The sequence below is a fragment of the Austrofundulus limnaeus genome, unplaced genomic scaffold (genome assembly GCF_001266775.1).
Source record: "Austrofundulus limnaeus strain Quisiro unplaced genomic scaffold, Austrofundulus_limnaeus-1.0 Scaffold1313, whole genome shotgun sequence".
NCBI lineage: Eukaryota > Metazoa > Chordata > Actinopteri > Cyprinodontiformes > Rivulidae > Austrofundulus > Austrofundulus limnaeus.
Window position 1 is genome coordinate 22,486 of NW_013953715.1, and position 18,981 is coordinate 41,466.

Below are 18,981 nucleotides of genomic sequence, written 5' to 3' on the forward strand. Positions count from 1 at the left end.
AGAAAAAAATAATTCCCCCACTGCACTAAATGATGTGGCTTTTCCAAAACTTAAAGGGTCATTATAATAAATGGTTACTGCAGCGACCTCTACTGGTAAATGTGCTTCYTGCAGGATAACTAATGGCAAATTCATGCAGAGATGATGATTTAAGAAATGATTTAAGTCAGGCTTTAATTTAATTCTTCTTCCCAACACAAATTAAGAGGAGGCCAGCTGAAATACTTTTCACAATCCTCRCTTTTCCTCGACTCTGAACAGTTTTAATCAGAGACGTGACGAGGCTGATAGAGGTGATATAACATTTATTAGAGGGTGACACACAGTACAAACATGAACACATGCTCCTTTTGCCATGCTGGATCACTTCTCTAACACCTGCAGAAGCAGCAGCATCACCATCATTTCTCCAGAGAACAGATTTAATGTCAAACATGTTTTGWTGTTGGTTTAAAACGATGCAAATACAGGCTTTGTACTCATTGGCACAACTATAATGGCCAAAAACAAATAAAAAAAACAAGTTAAAATTTTCCCATAAAAGCTTTAAAGTTATATTTATATCCGTTAAATATTTATATCTTTTACGATCATACATGAGGCTTTTTGTCCCAAAGAAAAATCCTAATATTAATCAGAAATGTGCAGAATGATGTTTGGTCTCATTCTGTTTTAAACAAAGGCACTAAGAACGCAGGAGTGATACAAAATGTAAAAAACTGACAGTTTTGTTTTATGAAATCACAAACTAAACTCAGTTTTCACTAGTTGTACTGATTGTAAAACAAGTCATTYTGGTGCATATTTAAAAGTAACATTTTTTTCATTATTAGTTTTATATTTAAGCATTTTCTTGCAAAAAAATGAGAAAACAATCAGAAGTATGACAGATATCCAACACTCAGCTACACATTTAAATGAACATTTTCTGCCAACAGAATCAGTCGTAATAAAAAAAAAGCATTTAGGGTGAAGCAGCTGCAAATAAAAACATTTTATGAAGGTGGAAGGAGCAAAAAAACAAGAAAATTAGAGTTTTATTTCACAGAAAACAAAATAACAGTCAGAATTCACTGGTAAAATGTAACAAAACATTTATGGTCACAGATTCTGAGAGTGGTTTAAGTTTGACGTAACAAAATAATAAAAAAAAATGTTTCACAGTAAACTGACTGAAGAAAATGATTTTCATTATTTAATCTGGTTAAAAATCTGCTCAAATCTTCAAGGTTTCTTCCAAAAAAAAAAAAAAAAACTATTGAAAAAGTGATCGATAAGAATCAGTATGCATGACTTTAAAACCAGAATGGTTAGGATAAAATATAACAAATAAACTGGGGAAAATTACAACCAGTTTAGGTTTTAACCCGTTTAATAAAATACTTTTATAAAACTGTTTGCTGCACATTGACCCAGCCTGTTCTACGGAGAGAAATTAGTCACATATTTGTACAAGAGTTAAAGATTCACAAATGCATGAACAGTTTTTTAAATGTACACTTTTTCCACTCCAGTAACATCAACGCAAGCGTGTTTTAATCTACTGGTTATAAGTTCCTGAAGCTGGAGGTTTGCTGTGATCAGATGTCCCAGCTTTTCAGCAGGCCTTGAACGCAGCATTACATTTGTGAATCAGTGGTAAACAAAAAAGCTTGAAAGTTAAATTCTCAGACAAGATCCGTCCTCAGCAGGTATTTAACAATCTGTGCAGAATATTCCTACTTGTGCACATTAAAAAAAACTGAATCTTGTGAGTATCTTTATTTTGTGTGACTGCTTTTGCGACTGATTTATCTCCATGCTGCGCACCTGCTTCACATCCCATCCATCAAACTGAAAACCAGCTGAGCTCAGACTCACCAACGTGCTTGTTGTCCAACCAAACCCTGAACTTCTGCTCCGGGGACACAAACCRAGAGAAGTCAGACGTGCAGCACCTTAGATGATTTCGGATGTTAACTCCTTCTGATGTTACAATATAAAAAAAAAAAGGTTTTGAAAAACGCGGGACACGTCCTGACAGACAGGAGGACTAACAGGATGCAGGAATGAACAAAATGATTTCAGACCCTGACAGTCTAGCAGTTGCTGTTTGAGGTAATACAGAAAGGTTCGGCAGCCCTGGCAGAGCTCCAGGGTCTCCTTTAAGGCTATACATGGCTTTGTGTTTACTTAACGGTAAACACGTGACAAAAGAGAAGAATAAACAGCAGCGCTGCTATAAAACCAGCACTGAAAGCACAAGTGATGATTAAAGAACCACTAAAACATCATCCAGCCAGAACACAGATATATTCAGACAGAAATCCAACTGAACGAAGGTTTGGACTCGTTATCAGGCACTGAACGTTAGAACAAGACAGGCAACAGGACGGTCTACTGCGAGGTCACCACTATAACACAGCGTTAAGAATATACTGAAAGAGGAGGATATAATAAAATATATGAAGCTATAAATGTCTAACTAATTTTAGGAACCCAGTTTTCAGCTAAACACAAAGAAATGCTTGGTTTCCTGTAAGCTACTTTGCCAATTGGGTTCTTGGACAAGAAGTTGGAAGTTTGCTGTGAATAAATGTCAGAACGCCCGACAAACAGATCCAATCAGAGAGGGGTACGACACCCAGCTGGGTTTCTTCTAAGACCCGCAGGACCGAATCTTGCCAACTAGTGCAACACGGCGAGGACCAACTGAACAAAAACAAGGACGTGTTCAGTCCGGGCCCGTTTCTTTTTTCTTTAAAAAAATTAAAAACTTCTTTTTAAAAAAATAGACAAACAAAACAGAACAAAACAACAATCTCAAGGTTGATATCAAGAGTTTCTGGTTAAAAGGCAGTTTCACAAAAAGCTCTCCGTTTGGAAAATCTCTTCATGCTTTGAGGCAGAGCCGAGAGCCGGGTCCGCTTGTTTCTTCCATCACATGGCTGCTTGGCACTGTGGGCTGGTCATCTTCTGCAGCAGGGGGATCTGCAGGGTCAGAAACAAAAAGACAGAAAAGAAACATTTGACCATCATCCTCTTTAACCTGAAATTAAAAGAACTGGAAATAAACACAGGTGATTAAAATTCACAAAACAGGCTTTTTAGAGGAACTTCCACCAGCGTTACCCTGACCTTGGTCAGATCCACGCCGGTCAGGGCGTTGATAGAGACGGGGAGTTCGGCCAGCAGACGGGTCACCTCTCCGGTCACACGGCTGCCTTCACCGCTCAGGATGACGATCTCGTTGGTCTTAGACAGCGGAGCGGCCACTTTACTGGCGATCTGAAACACACAGYGAGTGATCGATGGGTCGATTGTCTTCAAGAAATTTGATTTCTTCTTCTAAAGATTATTGGTGGTTCGCAAAAAAAAGAAAAGAAGAATGATGCGCATTACATACGTGGAAACTAAACAAATCTCGCGATGCTAATGATATTGAAAAACGAACACACACCAAGATAAGATTTTATGAGGAAAAACTTACTGGACAACTTCACTCTGGTGCCAACAAACTCCCGATACAGCTGCCTTTTTTTTAGTAATCACTTTGTCAAGTGATATATAAAATTGGAAAGTTTGACAATTAAAATAATGTTGAAAGTGGTAGCTAACTGCAGTGTGTAGCATACTTTGCTCATTGGTCAGTCAATGAAACCCTCACTGAAAACCCTGTAATAAAAGCAGCTGTAACAGAAAGACAGCTCTACCCTTAACACTGTCTGCATTATTTTATACTATTCTGAACTGATTATATTAACAGGAAAACAGCTCAATAAAGAAGGAAAGASAAGCAATAACAAACACAAACATCCTCCTTTTTTCCCTGACAGTTCATGTGAACACAGACCTTGGGTAGAGCCTCCAGGACCAGGGCGGTCTTGGCTGCCTCTCCGTACTGCTGGTAGGCTTCAGCCTTCAGCCTCATCTTCTCAGCCTCGGCTTTTCCCACCGCTTCAATGGAGGCAGCCTCAGCTTCACCGATACAGCGGATCTTCTCAGCTTCTGCCTGCGCTGTTAGCACTTTCTTAGTCCTGGAATGAGGCACAGCACAGCGGCGTAGGTTTAGCAAATAAAAGTCGGTGTATTTAGGATTAATACTTATATTTCTGTGAAATGAATGAAAATAAATGAAATGAACTTATTCAGTCAGGAACATATTTCAGTAATGTGTTTTGAAGCTTTACTTGAGTTCCTCTTTTCTCTGTTTTCTTTTTATTGTTGCAACACAGTGGTGAATACAGCTAACCAAAACATTAGCTTTGCTAAAGCTAAACATGTAAACAAGTAAACATGAGCAGAAGCTAATACTAGCAGCTAATCATAAACTGCTAAGAGGACTGTCCACGTCACACATCTTTGTCTCCTTCCAGCTCAAGGCTGGTGGGACGGACACAAATCTGTTGATGTTAGCTTGTTAATTAGCTGTTAGCAGTAGGCAAAACCTAATTTAGGAGAAAGCCAATTGGTCTGTTTACAGTTGTCAAAAAATTGTTCTGCTATTAGCTGGCAGTGCTACAGAAGTGATCCTGTGGGACAAAATGATTCATTCAGGATCTAGTAAACAGAGATGTACTCACTTCTGTCCCTCAGCCACCTGCTGCATCCTGTAGGCCTCGGCCTCAGCGGGTCGTTTCACTGTGGCGATGAGCTCCTTCTCGGTACGGTCAATCTCCTTCTCTTCRATCAGGATCTGCTTCTTCCTCTGCACCACCTCGATCTCAATCTCCTCCAGACGGATCTTCTGCTGCTCTTTGGCCGCCTGCAGCTCGTACGCCAGCTGAGCCTCTGCTTTCTACATTTGTCACGTTCTCTTTTTTAAAACCCAGCTGTACTTTTTCATTTTCATCACATAGAATAAAATGTACCAAACTGGATACCTTTGTGTTGACTTCCTGGTTGAAGGAGGCTTTTTGCATCTCTAGCTCTCGTTTTGAGTAGGCCATTTTTGTGTCTGCGACAAACTTGACGTCCATCATTTCCTTCTTACACTCGGCTTCCTGCAGAGAGCAGAAACCATGGAGACAGATTGTGACCTCTGGACTCTTTATTAGATAAAAGCTTGCAGCTCTTCTTACCCTGATGCCAGCATCCCTCTCTGCCTCGGCCACGCCRATGTCTGCATCCCTCTGGACAGCAGCGGTCTGAGTTTTACCCAGGGAGCTCAGGTACTCCACTTTATCATAAACATCCTGTCMGGGGGGGAACAAACAGACGTACAGATTAGTGATCTATAAAAACACTCAAGTTGGATTAGAAAAAAATCAAATCAATATAAAGTGTACTTTAATGGTGAAGCTAAGGATCTCGATTCCCATACGGCCAACATCAGGAGCTGCCACCTCTCGCACTAAAGTGGCAAACTTGTCTCTGTCCTGGTAAATCTGTTCAACGGTGAGGGTTCCTGAAAGACAAGGGGAGTAATTAGCGTTGTCACCTTCACAGTCAGCTTCTGGAGGGACTCGTGACTTCATTTACAGCAGCGCAGTCAAGCAGCAACCACCCAGGTAGTTTACATGAAAACACTCATCTGACCACAGAATACGAGTTCTTTCTGCACAGAGTTTTATTTAGGAGTTTTTCTTGAGTAAAACAGGAAATACAGTTTTAGTTCAGTAGATTTTGGGAGCAGTGGCAGACTGTGTGGAGTATTATTATTTTTTTTTTTTTTGAAGGCACGCTGAAGCCGTTGTTGATGCTACAGTCTTTCAACCCGACGGATCAAAGGTCACGTTAACTCACTGATGTTGATCCACCTTGAGACTCCCTTGCACCGTTTTATAATATTGTGCACAAAGAAAAAGGAATGTGACAATCAAATTACTCTTAGACAWAGCTTTGTTTAAAGTGAGGTAAGAGTACATCCGAACACTGATCTGTCAGCTGGAGCAGAGGCACTCAGGAAAAACAGGAAGCTGAATCAATCCCTGTCCAAAGATCTGAATGTTTCAGACATTTTCTGCATTAACAGACCTGATTTAAACTGATGGGTTATTAACACACTTCTACATTAATAGAAGACAATGGTTAAATCCATTACTTTAAAGCAGGATAAATCTAAAACATGCAGTTCAGTGAGCTCTGAGGAGTTAAAGAACCACATGACCTACTTCACGAGCAGTGCACTGTAAGAACTCATGCCAGCATCATGTTTGGTGTTTTCAGTATTTAAAAACATGGAAAGCATTTGTCATGTTTCTTGTTTTATCAGATGTAGTTGTGTTTTACAACATATAGAAAGCAAACACACGTTGTAAGCCATCAGCAGCATAAGAAGAAGCCACTCACCAAGAATGGCACGCAGGTGACCCTCGAGCGTTTGCAGGATGACGCTCTTGATCTCCGTCACCGACTTGCCCAGGAACTGTTCACAGGCGTAGCCCAGCAGTTCATCGTCCACCATCACCTTCACCTAATGCCGGCACGGACACAGATCAGCTGAACACACAAACACAGCTGTGGCACACGTGAAAAAAAAACATCAGCTTCTGTGCTACCTCCAGACAAACACTGGTATTCCYTTCTCATCTTTACATCAGAGGGCTTTGTGTTAAAACAAACAGGATGCACAGCGTAAAGAACAGAGGTGTGAAGAATGAGTTTTTACTAAATTAAAAAATATATAATGAAACAGCAGCTTCACAGCTGGGCTCAGCGCTGCTTCGTATAATGAGGATCATATAATGCATGATCCTTTACTGAAGCTGCAGGAGCTTTAAACAGTCAGATGTATTACCAGTTAAGGTCCAGTTAGGGGTTTCTCTTCAGGCCAAACTCCATGATCAATGTTTCCTCTCAGTGATTTTTTTCTTTTCTGATAAAACATGAGGCTTTACAATATTTTCTGTTCAACACCTTTGCAGAACTGAAAAATGTTTTACGAGTCATTTTTGGCCTTTATTAAACTTTACACTGGGAATCAGCAGAGACCTAATTTTACTTTAAATCAACTTTTTTTTGGTTTGCAAATAATGTACTGTACACGTTAATAAAACCTCTGGTGTAACCAAGTAAATGCAATAAAATAACCTCTGTTTTGTTTCATATTTAAGCAATAAATAAACTGCACGTATAAATCTTTGACTACAATATATGCTTGGCACAAAATGTAAGGAAGTTTGTGTTTGGTAAATTATTTCGAGCTGAGTATGTGGTTTGCACACATGAAAATTTAGCCAAATCTTCTGCCCAAACAGCTTATTCTGTCGTTACTGACGTGCTGCCAATCAGCTGTCCGCTATCAGTTTTATTGCCGAGAAGCAAGCATTCTACCAAACACAAATGTCCTTACTTTTTGTGCTAAAAGTTTCAGATGTAAAACAAAAAGCAAAACTACCATAAAATACAAAATCAGTGAACTGCAATTCACAGAATSAAAGGGAGCCGGTAACTGYAAAACAKCTCACTTTAAAGTAATAAAAATTATAAGGATTAGGAAGGTTTTGGCAAATAATGTAGTCCACAGGAGCTGTGGGAAAATAAAAACACAGTGAGCTGAGTCCTTAGGTGAGAGGTCTGCACATGATCAGGTGTTAAAACATGCACTCATACCAGACAACAAGGGGCTACAACAAAGTCAGGAGATATGCTCTTCATTCCAGGGAAACTGTCTGAAAAGGAAAACGGGCCGCAAGCCGGTCACAACACACAAACATGCCGCTCAGACAGACAGCAGGGGGCGCTGTGCCGTGACTCAGCACTATAACAGGATTTGTGAGGAGGTGCAGGATCTGCTGACCACAAATCTTGGTCCCTCCCATCCGTTGTGTGAAGCCACCCCTTCTTCCTCAATGATCATGGTCTCTATCAACATTTGATAATTTTTAGTGTTTAATTTATCTGGTACTTCAGAAGAGTAGTTTTTACTCCCAATAGACATATATAATCAATAAAAGACTTAAGAAATAAAGAGATTATTCTCTCTGACAATTAACCAGTTGGTTACATAGATTATGTGTTTCTGCTCATGTTTGTTTTGTTCTTTTTAAACGACACTCCTGGGTTCCTCCACTCAAGTCTGAACATGTCCGTTTCTTTAACTCAGGAGGAACATTAAACCCTTGTTACTATGAAAAACCCATAATGGGTTTAGGTTGGCCCAATCAAACAGTGACAMCCATGAGCCTCTGTGAGGAGTAAACTGTGAGAGCGTGAGGGGTTGTTCAGCTCCAGACAGTGGGCTCATTGTCAGCACACATTTAGAAAGAAGCACAGAGGAACATCGACATGGCTGTAGCCAAATTGGAGAAGTGATAATTGATTCAGACATGCAGACAGAAGGGAGGAGGGGGGGACGGGACAAGGAGAAGGATATTATTTGAAATGGAAATGCAACAAGCACTGCAATTATAAGTTCTTACAGAAAAAATAGGTTTATGTGTTAAATTTGTAATAAAATTGATTTGTATTTAAATTAATCCATCAGAACATAGAGTATTTCTACAAGTCAAGAGATAAATGTGAGTTGTATAAAGCCAGGGTTCAGTTTGATACTAAAACACATGAATATTGTTTATACTTGGCACAAAAATGCAACGAAGTTGCTGTTATTTTAGCTTTCTGTAACTGGCTTTGGTACAATAACTAAACTACTGAACACTTAGTATCCTGTTCCTCGTTCAGYTTAAGTACCACTAGAGTTGGTTCAGAGCCTGATCTTGAACAGTTTCTTTGTATTGTGGGAGCTTCAAACTATTTGTGGTAATTAAAATACTGATTGCAGTAAACAAATAACTCTTCTGTATTACAACAAAAATGGGCTCAAAGATCACAAGTAAACAGATGTTTCCAGTGATGTAATGACAAAGCTCTCAGGAATGTGTAAAAATAACGCTTACAGTCAAACTAGCTCACAACTGGAGCCACAAACTTCAGGTTGGTCAAAACAGATGTCTGTAGCCAGATATTGATCTTAAGTTTGATTCCAGTATAAGGAAACCAGATCGGTTCGTTTGTTTCTGCATTTTTGATGTAGAAAGATGGTGATTTTCTATTATAYGGTAAAGTTCACTCACGTTTCAGTTTCTCCAAAAAAATGGTCAGAATGAGGCATGTGTTCCTGCATTACATTTATTTTGCAGACACTAAATAAGGAGGTGACAAAAAACTCAACGTTGTCACAACAGCTGAGCTGACCCCTCCTAAGGTAATATTTATCTCAGATCAGCTCTGCACACTCAAAAACAGCAGCACCCTCCAGCAAATCAATAAATTTCACTTACACACTTTCCACAATAACGACACCTCACAACTGTAGTGTGCTGTAGCCAGTAGTTGCGGTATGTTTTCACGTATCTACCCTCACATTTAAAACACCAAACATGGTGAAAACACCTAAAATCACAGTCATGAACCTGAACTAAATGAACACTTAATGGGTGATGATTAATAATTTATTCACATCTGTCTAGTCAATTTTCTCAACTGGATCTAGACTCAACTACATTACCCATAATGCCACATACCTAAATAGGAATAACACCAAAATGACAAGACGTTTGTCTTGAATATTTTTAACTTTTTTTTTTACTTCAAACCTTACACAAGTTAATGAATTTGTGTTTAAACATCTGGATGAAACATTTTAAACTAAATATTTTTTATCTCTACATTAAAAGGTTTTTGGGTGCCACAGATTTAAACCTCTGAATTCTTACTCATGCTTACGTGTGTTCACGGTGTTTGATTTTCAAACAACTTTAAATAACAACAAAGGGTGTCGTTGTGTTGATAGTAAACCTAGCATCAGTACTGTGGAGCAATGTCAAACCTTAAAATACAATGTGATGGAAAACTACAGGGTGAGTCAAAAGTTTCAGGACACCCTTTTTATTTCACAAACGAAAGGGAAAAGGAAGTATCTGAATACCCCAGCAAGTAACGGGTGAGGGAGGGTGTCTCTTTTAGGCAGTAGCTATGTCCTAATTCACTTGCAACCCACATAGACCACAATGAATCATGGGATATTGTTGACCACATAGGATATTCAGATGCAGTCTACATTTTCTGGTTTTGATGGCCTACAGGACAGCCAACAAAACACAAGTCAGTCTAAAAAAGAACAAATTAAACAACAAAGAAACACAGAAATTTAAAAACTAACATTGCTTGTTATTTGACATGTTCAATCTGCTGTCCCTGGTGCTGAACAGAGTATTTGCATCAGGGATCCAATTAGGCGGCTTTAAAGATRTCGATTATGTTCTGAACACAGCCTGAAAGATGAGTCCCCTCACCTGTTGCTGAGGTATTCATATTTCTTTTCCCTTTTGTTCCTGAAATAAAAGGGTGTCCTGTGACTTTTGATTCACCCTGTACATCAGGCTGTTTTTCACATTAAAATATATACTTTTTGCCATCTATGACCCTAAAATCGAACACAAGTCTTAGATAATTTATTCTCAGTTAAACAGTGTCAGACTTTTGAGACTAAAAAACATCCTAAAAATTTAACATTTAGATTTAAACTTTTCAAACATTTAATTATTTGACTTTTGGATAAAAGGAGAAAGCCCTGAAACAAACAACTAGTTGCAGCTTGACTGGTGCATTTGGTGTCTCCTGCCCAGATATGAAGGTAATGACGTCATTGTGTGTCACAGTTAGGTCCAACATCGATGTGTGCATCTTGAGCCTCATTGAATGTATAAAACACTACCTCTGCTGTGATTACGGGCTGATGCCAGAGAAAAGAAGGTAGAGGGAGAATAAAGGGGTTAATTGAGTCTGAACCGGCATTCCCAGAAAAGTGTGGTGATTTACCTGAGCCACCCCAGTGACCGTAATAGCTACACCCTCCGCTGTTTCTACATCCTCACACTTGGGCTGCAGGGTCATAATCTCAAGCGTTATCCTGTGAAGAATGTGGAAAAAATATAAAATAAAAATTGACATGTTCAAAGGGAAAGCAAATGAAGGGAAGGAACAGATCACGAGAAAGAAAGAACAAAACACAACACAGCAAAAAAAAAAAAGAAAGTGAAACCATTCACCCAAGGACTCCAGGTCACAAGCAGTGGAGAAACATGAGACGCAATCCTGAATTTAAACGTTATTCAGGCTTATTGAGAAATGCAGCTTATACTTCATTGGCACTGAACTTTGAATGTTTTTAACCATCTTGCTGCCAAAAACACAAATTGGTTGGTTAGTTTGTTAGTGGCGCCATCTTCTTTTGCATTCTWTTGTCCGCAAGCACCAGCGACATTTTGTTTTTCGTTCTGCATCTTTATGAGTGCATTACCTGAGCCACCCCTGTCACATCCAGGGGAACACCCTCCGAGGTTTCGATATTCTCACAGCGACAGAGGATGGTCATAACCTCCAGAGACATTCTACGCAGACAGGCAGGCAGCAGGAATAGCACAGGCAAAACAGTAAAGTGGACAACAGCTGTTAGGTKGGTCAGTAACCAAGGTTAAGTAGAAGAGAGAAAAAAAAAAGGAGGCAAAAAAAAAATGTCCAGTCCATTTTCGCTGTTGCAGATTCTGTCTTTTGATTCATGTTTTATTACCTGATAAAGATCAGCAAAACTCCCAAATAAATGTCTGAGTCAGTGTTGGCAGAGATCATAATCACTTCTGGCTTAAATCCTTGTCCATGTGGGTGATTGTATGATGCACTTTCAAAACAACCATGAGAGACAGAGCTCTCTTTTTTTGTCGACACCGATTCAGGCTACGTTCACACTGAAGGTCTTAATGCTCAATTCTGATTTTTTTGTACAAATCAGATTTTCCACAGCACTGATGTGACCCACATGTGCAGAAAATGATGCGACGTGACATTTGGGTCTTCATTTACTTAACTAAACACGGATGCTACATGTTAGCATGTCGATTCTGAAGTTGTGCAATCAGAACCGACCTGCTTGTTTAGTTCACCGTTTACATTTGAACATGCCTCTTGCCAGCTGCTCTGGTGCAGCATTTTATATTTGGAATGAGAGCGACTTGCTGGAAGTATAACTAAAGCATCGATCCAGCAACGGTCAGATCCTGTTACACTCATATCTGTGGATTCTCATCCAGGACATGACAAATTTAAAAGAACAAGGATGAAGCAAATGGACTTCTGTTCTGTAGCTGATGACACGCGGAGTTACAAGATTTAAACACAAGGTTGGTGTCAATATTATAACTGGATTGCGCCGCCCACCTCAGATGAAATGAGCGTTCAGACTGCAGTCACTTTGAACATCAGTTATGAATCTGATTTAGTAGAGTTCACTGAAAAGGCCTGGGTTGGATTTGTCACATTCAGGTCATTAAAAAACCCGATACGAGTCACATAAAACATCCAGATTTGGGTCGCATTTGCCTGCAGCGTGAACGTAGCCTTAAATTCTTTTTGTCGGAGCAACAAGACGGGTCAAACATTACTTGAGGAAAAAAATGGCTCTCCGTTTACCAGCCACATCTCCTTTACTTCCAGACCAGAGAAGCTGGATCAATGAGCCAGAGGCTCGAACATTAAGATGATTACTGCGTCACGAACAGGAAGTTAACCCCCACCATTTTTAGAACACCATCAATTACGGCTCATGCCAACAGGGCTTTTAGGAGGCTCCATCATTTGTCTGAGAAGAACATCCCCTCATCAGTTTTGGAGGAAGCTGAAATGGTTTCCTAACTACATGTGGACAAAATGGTGACATGCACAAACAAGCTGGGATCTCTGGAACGGTCTGCCTCTAAATGTAAATAAATTCACTCATGCATCCACTTTTCTGTTTTCTGAGGCCTGTCGTTAAGTTTCCTAGCAACTAAAGACACGGAGCAGCAGACAATAGGAGAAACATTAAACCTGGTGGAGCTTTTCTAGAAACTGAGATCAATAAAAGATAAAGCAAAGCAGGATAGAAATGCAGAAACAGCAGCAGGAAAAATATAAACACCGGCTGCTTCTGAAGCTCAGAGGATTTTTAACCATACAAAACAAGAAGATACTTCCCTTACAATTTAAACTACTCTGCTGCAAATAAATATAAAAAAATCTTAAGCCCAGAGTTTTGTATTTCCACTGAAACAGTTTCCAACTCTTCACTCAGTGCCCTAACTTTACTGTTTTACAGGAATGCATGAAAAGCATTTTACTTTTGTAGCTTAAAAATGGTTGAAGCGTAGGAAAAAGCAGATTAAACTAAATTAAAATCTAATTTTTAACTGATTTTTTACTCAGATGAACAAATTTATTATCAAATATTTTCCAATTATTGACATTTTTTGTGTCTCTTAAATGAAATCTTTAAAACTGTTTTCCATTCCCAAGTTTAGTTTTGGTCAACTTGCATACTTCAAACACAGGGAATAAAAGATGATTAGAGCAAACTGTTTGGTAACCATTAACCATTTAAACTGATACAAACATCAACTATGTTTATGTGTAATTAACGTGGCTCATCCTTGTGTCCAAAACATTTTACTTTTCAGGTATCTAGAACAAAAGGTTAACATTTTATTCGCACATTGTAATCATGTGGACCTCCATCAGACAGAACTACGTGATTTACATGTCTGTCATCATTTTAGCAAGAAAAATTGTTAGCCGAATTACTTTATTAATGATTTTGGGTTTATCATTTTATTTTGAAATACACAAATATTACTAAAACTGCATAAATATTCCCTCTTTTTTCAAGTTAATGAGAAATACAATGAATAAAAAACTATACATTTTTTGCCACAGTATTTTTCTTTTAAATATAGTCTAATGGTGAGTTAGAAATCCTGTCYCTCTCCATTCAGTCGCCCACTTCTCTTATACCGCTGACCACAGTGTGTTTTCTCTTGCTCATCAAAAAAGCTAGAAGTAAACTTTCCTGTCTTGTTTTGTTAACAACCGAAGCACCTAGATCTTGATTACAGATTCTTCCATAACGTATTTTTATAACCCGACACCAGGGATGTGGGGCGTTTTGTAAGTCTCACCTAATAAATTATGAAATGTAACCAATTACAGCTAAACAAACTGGGAAAATAAAAAAGAGCATTCAGCTGCAAATTAAGAACTACACAACAATAGTTGATACCTGAAACTATTACCTGAGGTATATATTATTTTTTAACAATGTTCTGGTAATTTATATGGAGGGGGCGGGACTTAAAACTTGAACTGGAACAGGCCAACGGGCTCCAGTCTGATCTCTTGAAAAAAAWTTGTTTTATTACAGTGGATAGTGTTTTCTCAGATTCAACCATTTCCCTCTCCCTGCTGCTCAGAGCCAGCTGTGTGCACAGCTGACATCACAGCAACAAGTTGCACATGCAAACTAACTTCTCTGATTTTATATGCAAATAAAGGCAAAAATCAAAGCAGATAATATGTATAGTTTTTTCACCCTGTCTTCTTTTTTACTTTTTACTCAGACAACTCTGGTTAGCATGTGGCATACATTTTACTTATGATTTTAAACTTGTTTTGCTGTTTGATAAAAATGAGAATGATTTAACTGATTCTGTTATAAAATATAACTTATGAGTAGGAAATAAGAAGACATTTATTTTGTCTTTAGTGTTAAAATGATTGCTCCTTTTTAGCTCAAACTAACCTGACTACATATTAAATTTGTTTTCATTTAATTTTTATTTCATGTTTACAAAGAAAACCCTGTTAATCCAGTTCCTGACTGATGAAACGAATGATTTGAAAAGTTTTTTTTTTGTTGTTTTAGAAAGACTGAAAGTCTTTTGTGTACAGTAGACCAGCAGATTTCCTGTTGTTCCTAAAGGTTTCCTGATTAAGAGCACATTTGAGTGTGTTGGGAGTTAAAGGCACAGCAGACAGATCTTACCTCTGAATGTCAGAAATGAGCCACCAGGCCCAAGCCCATCCTCCGACGACATACGTCTTCTGATCTGATCCACAGCAGCCACCTGTGGGCGATAAACAGACGTCACGCGGAGATTCTCAGTTTAAAAACAATAAATAAATAAAAGACATTTTTGGTGCGTTCAGACTTTTGGTAAGTAGGTTCATCTAGCTGCGGCGACACACTTAGTTTTGATCAAAAAAAAGGAAAAATACATGCACTAAAATGAGGAACAGCAACACCTTRAAAACCACAATTCCCACAGAGTCAGAAAAAGGGGTGAGTTCTGAATTTATACTTTCCTTTTTATCTCTCGTCACACTGATGCTGCAGCCATTCCTGTCGAGCACAAACCAAAAGTCTTGCAGCTTGTGGTTTACCTGACTGTAACAGCTCACAAGGTTTAACCTATTTTCCCATCCAACTCAGGTTTTCATCAGAAACCCACATGATCAACCTTATCAGGTGACTCGAAATAAACAACTCTCCACAAACTTTTTTGTAACTACTGTATATCAATATGTTGTTTTTTTATATTGATCCCACCCCTCTGTGCCCTCCACTCGCCTCGGTCAGACAATTTCACATGGAGTTTGCAGCGACATTCCCAGCTGTCACGTGTTAATGGACAGACCCAAGGCAGGTCAAACATACCTCCAGCATGTTCAAGTTAATGTCTTCAGAAAGTGTATTTGTTGGGCAATACTATTGCCCAAATACAGAAGTCTCGGTTCGACAAAGTAGTGTTTCCAAAATCTTGGAATTTCCACGCAATTTCAAAATGTTTATTTTTGTACCATCAATAACGAACAAGAGTACTACAGCACATTTAATGATTACACTCAAATTTTCTTTTGGAAGTAGCTTTAATAAAAAATAAGATCCAATGTAAAGCCAGAGTCTGGTGAGATTTTCTATCCTAAATTATTCTGGAGTTTTACCACAGACAACCATCTGTCTTGGACAGACAGAGAGACAATCTTGGTAATAAAAGGTTTGTAATTTCAAGGTTACTGAGATGTCAAGAAGGAGCATAGACAAGGTTGTAACAAAGGGTTCACCCGTAACGTTCACCTTCAACCCCGAGACACTGAATTCAACAGGGATCATCCTCGACCCCAAAATCATTTAATTGCATCAGTTAGAAGAAAATATTCAAATCAAAAACATTGGGAAATCGGCACGTAGACAGCTATTATGGCTTCAACCTTTTAGAAAGTAATCTCTGTGTGTACATCTACAACAATCTAATTCAACATGGACGCTAAAGTGAACCAACTTCAAACAGAAAAATGTCACACACAAGTCAGTTTTATAGATATTGAGCTAAAGTTTGATGTGGTATTAGCTAAGAGTTACTAACAACATAAGACTTTTAGGTTTAAGTAAGATGGCTACAACTCTATGATTTCTCATCCTTGTATAACTTACAGACAACATGCTCTCTTAMAGAAACGCTATTTTCATTGTTATTGAAAAATGTGAGCGATACAGACTTTCACTGTTAAAGCCCCAAGGGATTTTCCTGAAATACCATGCTGAAATGTAACTGAGTGTATCTCAGCTTTTACAAACTTTACTTAAATAATCTTGGTATCAAAATAAAGCCAACACTTGGAAGATTTTATTAGAAGAGTAAGTATTAAAAACCGCTGCTGTGGTTTTAGAGATATTGAGGCTGGAACATGTTTTTTCCCCCTCACGTCTGAATAATTGCTGCATTTGACAATATCCAACCCATAAAACCGTAATGAATCAGGTTAAAAACTCTTAGAAACCATAAATCCACTTGTGGACATTACCTGTGCAAAGATTCATGCTCCTAAAATTAACTGGAGCAAAGTTAAAAGATATAGAAAACGGGAAATGCTGTTTTGCTCAAGAGGTTAAAGAAATGCTAAGTTTTCATTGTTMTTGAAGAATGTGAGTGAAACAGGCTTTCACAATTAAAACTGATTCATCTCCTGATAAAATGCCTTTGCCGACTAGTCTGGTCGTCGCCTATAGAAATACATTAGGTATGTACTATTTTAGCCACCAGCATAGCTGAAATTCCTRAACGTCTTCACTCAAAGGACGGGAGAGGTTCTTTGTAAATGAATAGAGATTTACACAATCGTGACTTACATCACACACATCACAAGATATTCTGTCACATTTTGTCTTTCTAAAAAAGGACAATCAGGTTAAATGTATTAGTGTTTCTCAGCCGTCTAAAAAATGTTTTCCATCATGGTCCTGGATTTAGGATCAGCAAATCTAAACACTCTTTTAACTCTAGTCTCAGTGACGCTCAGGTGTTTTGTTTTTTTTTTACAATGGGAGAACATGCAGCTGTTTGTTTTCTTTGTCATCACTAATGTTGAACAGGAAGCCGCAATTAAAAGGAGAAAGGAAAGGAGAAATCGCTTTTACTCAATCAAGCTACAGCAGTGGTTCCCAAACTTTTTGTCTTCTGACCCACAAAATATCCATGGCAAAAACTTGTGACCCCAAATATTACTGGTCTGAGTACATGAACTTCTTAAATAACCCTACAAAAACACAGGATTTTGGACAATCTAAACAGCTTGTACACAAATATAAACACTTATTTTTACTTATTTTGTGTTTTTGTAATAATTATAGGGAAAATATTACATCAGCAATTWTTTTATTACCCTTTAAATTGATTTCTGGAGATTATCCAAGGTGCTTCAYGACCCATAATTGGGTCCCAAGCCCAACTTTGGGAACCAAAGTGCAGTGGTTCCCAAACTTTTCAGCTTTTGACCCACAAAATAACAGTAGCAGAGACTTGTAAACATTTGTATCAGGTCAACAAAACATGGGCATAGTAACAATATTTTTATACTTCATTTATCCATTTTAAATACACTAACCTCACTCTTTTGTAACAAATAAGGCAAAAATGTAATTAATTCAGGAAATCTTTTCAGGACCCCACCTTGATGTTTCGGGACCCCACTTTGGGAAACACTGAGCTACAGTTTCAACACACAAAACACAGAGGAGCCAAACCTGAGGACTAATATGTTCGTGTCAGCTTTAAATTTAGTGCTGAAAAATAGCTGTGGGACATACTAATGAATTTTTTTTAAGGATGCAATGCAATCTATAGTGAAAAACCTTAAAATAAATTTCAAATAAATCAAAATGTAAGTGTGTAAACACAACTTTGATAGAAATGTCCACACTGTAACCAGACCAGGACCCAGAACTGTGTCTCCTCCCTCTTCTATAATTAAATCATATTTGCTTTTGCTGCACAGACAGCAACATCACATCTTTCATCTGTATTCAAGGGGAAAGAAAACACACACACACACACACACACACACACACACACACACACACACACACACACACACACACACACACACACAATTGTTCTATGGAGCCCTATAGTGTAATATGTCCAAGCACAAGCTTTTAATTTTACATGAAAAAGCATARTAAAMCRATATGCGTAAAAATACATATTACWGTACATYCATTGCGTGTTTACTACAATTACATCACACTCATCGGAAACAGGCTAGTCTGCCAAATAGCCTTTGGGGAAGGAAGAGGGCTGTTGTTTGTTAAATAAGTCTAGTTGAGGGTTCTTGGGATATTACAACTAATGTTCAGCTACATTTATCAAACCTYTACTGGATACTGTTAGCAAAGGATGCGAGAAATTAGTTTAGCTAGCAGAGTTTACTTAGCGAGAAATAGACGCGCGCGAAGCAGCTAAAAAACACACGACGGTGGTCCAAGAAATGTTTTAGGTTACCTGAAACCACCAGAGCCTCATTTGGTCCAACAGTGTGACAGTTTCCCATTTTACCGACGTGAAAAATATCCTGTAGTCACGATTAATCAAAGCATAAAGCAACGAAATTTAACACTGCTCTTCCCTTGATCCCTTTAAGCTCCAACTCCGAATCTAGTCTCGAGTAGCCACGCCCCTAAAGACTTTTTTTTTTTCAAAATGGAGACTGCTTGAGCCTTTTCAAAATAAAAGGCTGTTTTTCTAGTCAAAAATGACAAAGTGGTGGTGAGCAGTCGAAACAAAAACCCATGTTTCTTAAGTTTTTTTTTTCTTTAAGAGCGGAACTTGTGTCAAGTGGTTATATCATATGATACTTGTGAATAACATTCGTCATCGTGGCCCTTAGTCCACATTTTTTTTATTTTCCCCTAGC

At 38.4% G+C, this 18,981-nt stretch overlaps 1 protein-coding gene across 2 annotated transcripts; it reads right to left on the minus strand.

Annotated features, from left to right (window-relative positions):
* Positions 1–1,194: 1,194 nt before the first annotated feature.
* LOC106534946 (flotillin-2a) lies at positions 1,195–18,761 on the minus strand. Of its 2 annotated transcripts, none has more exons than XM_014031767.1 (11): positions 18,570–18,761; positions 14,774–14,855; positions 10,744–10,834; positions 6,271–6,394; positions 5,268–5,386; positions 5,061–5,174; positions 4,863–4,982; positions 4,563–4,777; positions 3,833–4,016; positions 3,118–3,267; positions 1,195–2,970 (listed from the first exon to the last, which is right to left on the minus strand). In XM_014031767.1, the coding sequence occupies exons 1-11, from the start codon at positions 18,616–18,618 to the stop codon at positions 2,920–2,922; spliced, it is 1,299 nt and encodes a 432-aa protein (XP_013887221.1). In that variant the 5' UTR covers positions 18,619–18,761; the 3' UTR covers positions 1,195–2,919. The 2 variants fall into 2 exon arrangements, with proteins under 2 accessions (XP_013887221.1, XP_013887222.1); XM_014031768.1 differs by lacking the exon at positions 10,744–10,834 and adding an exon at positions 11,225–11,315.
* Between the last annotated feature and the right edge of the window lie 220 nt (positions 18,762–18,981).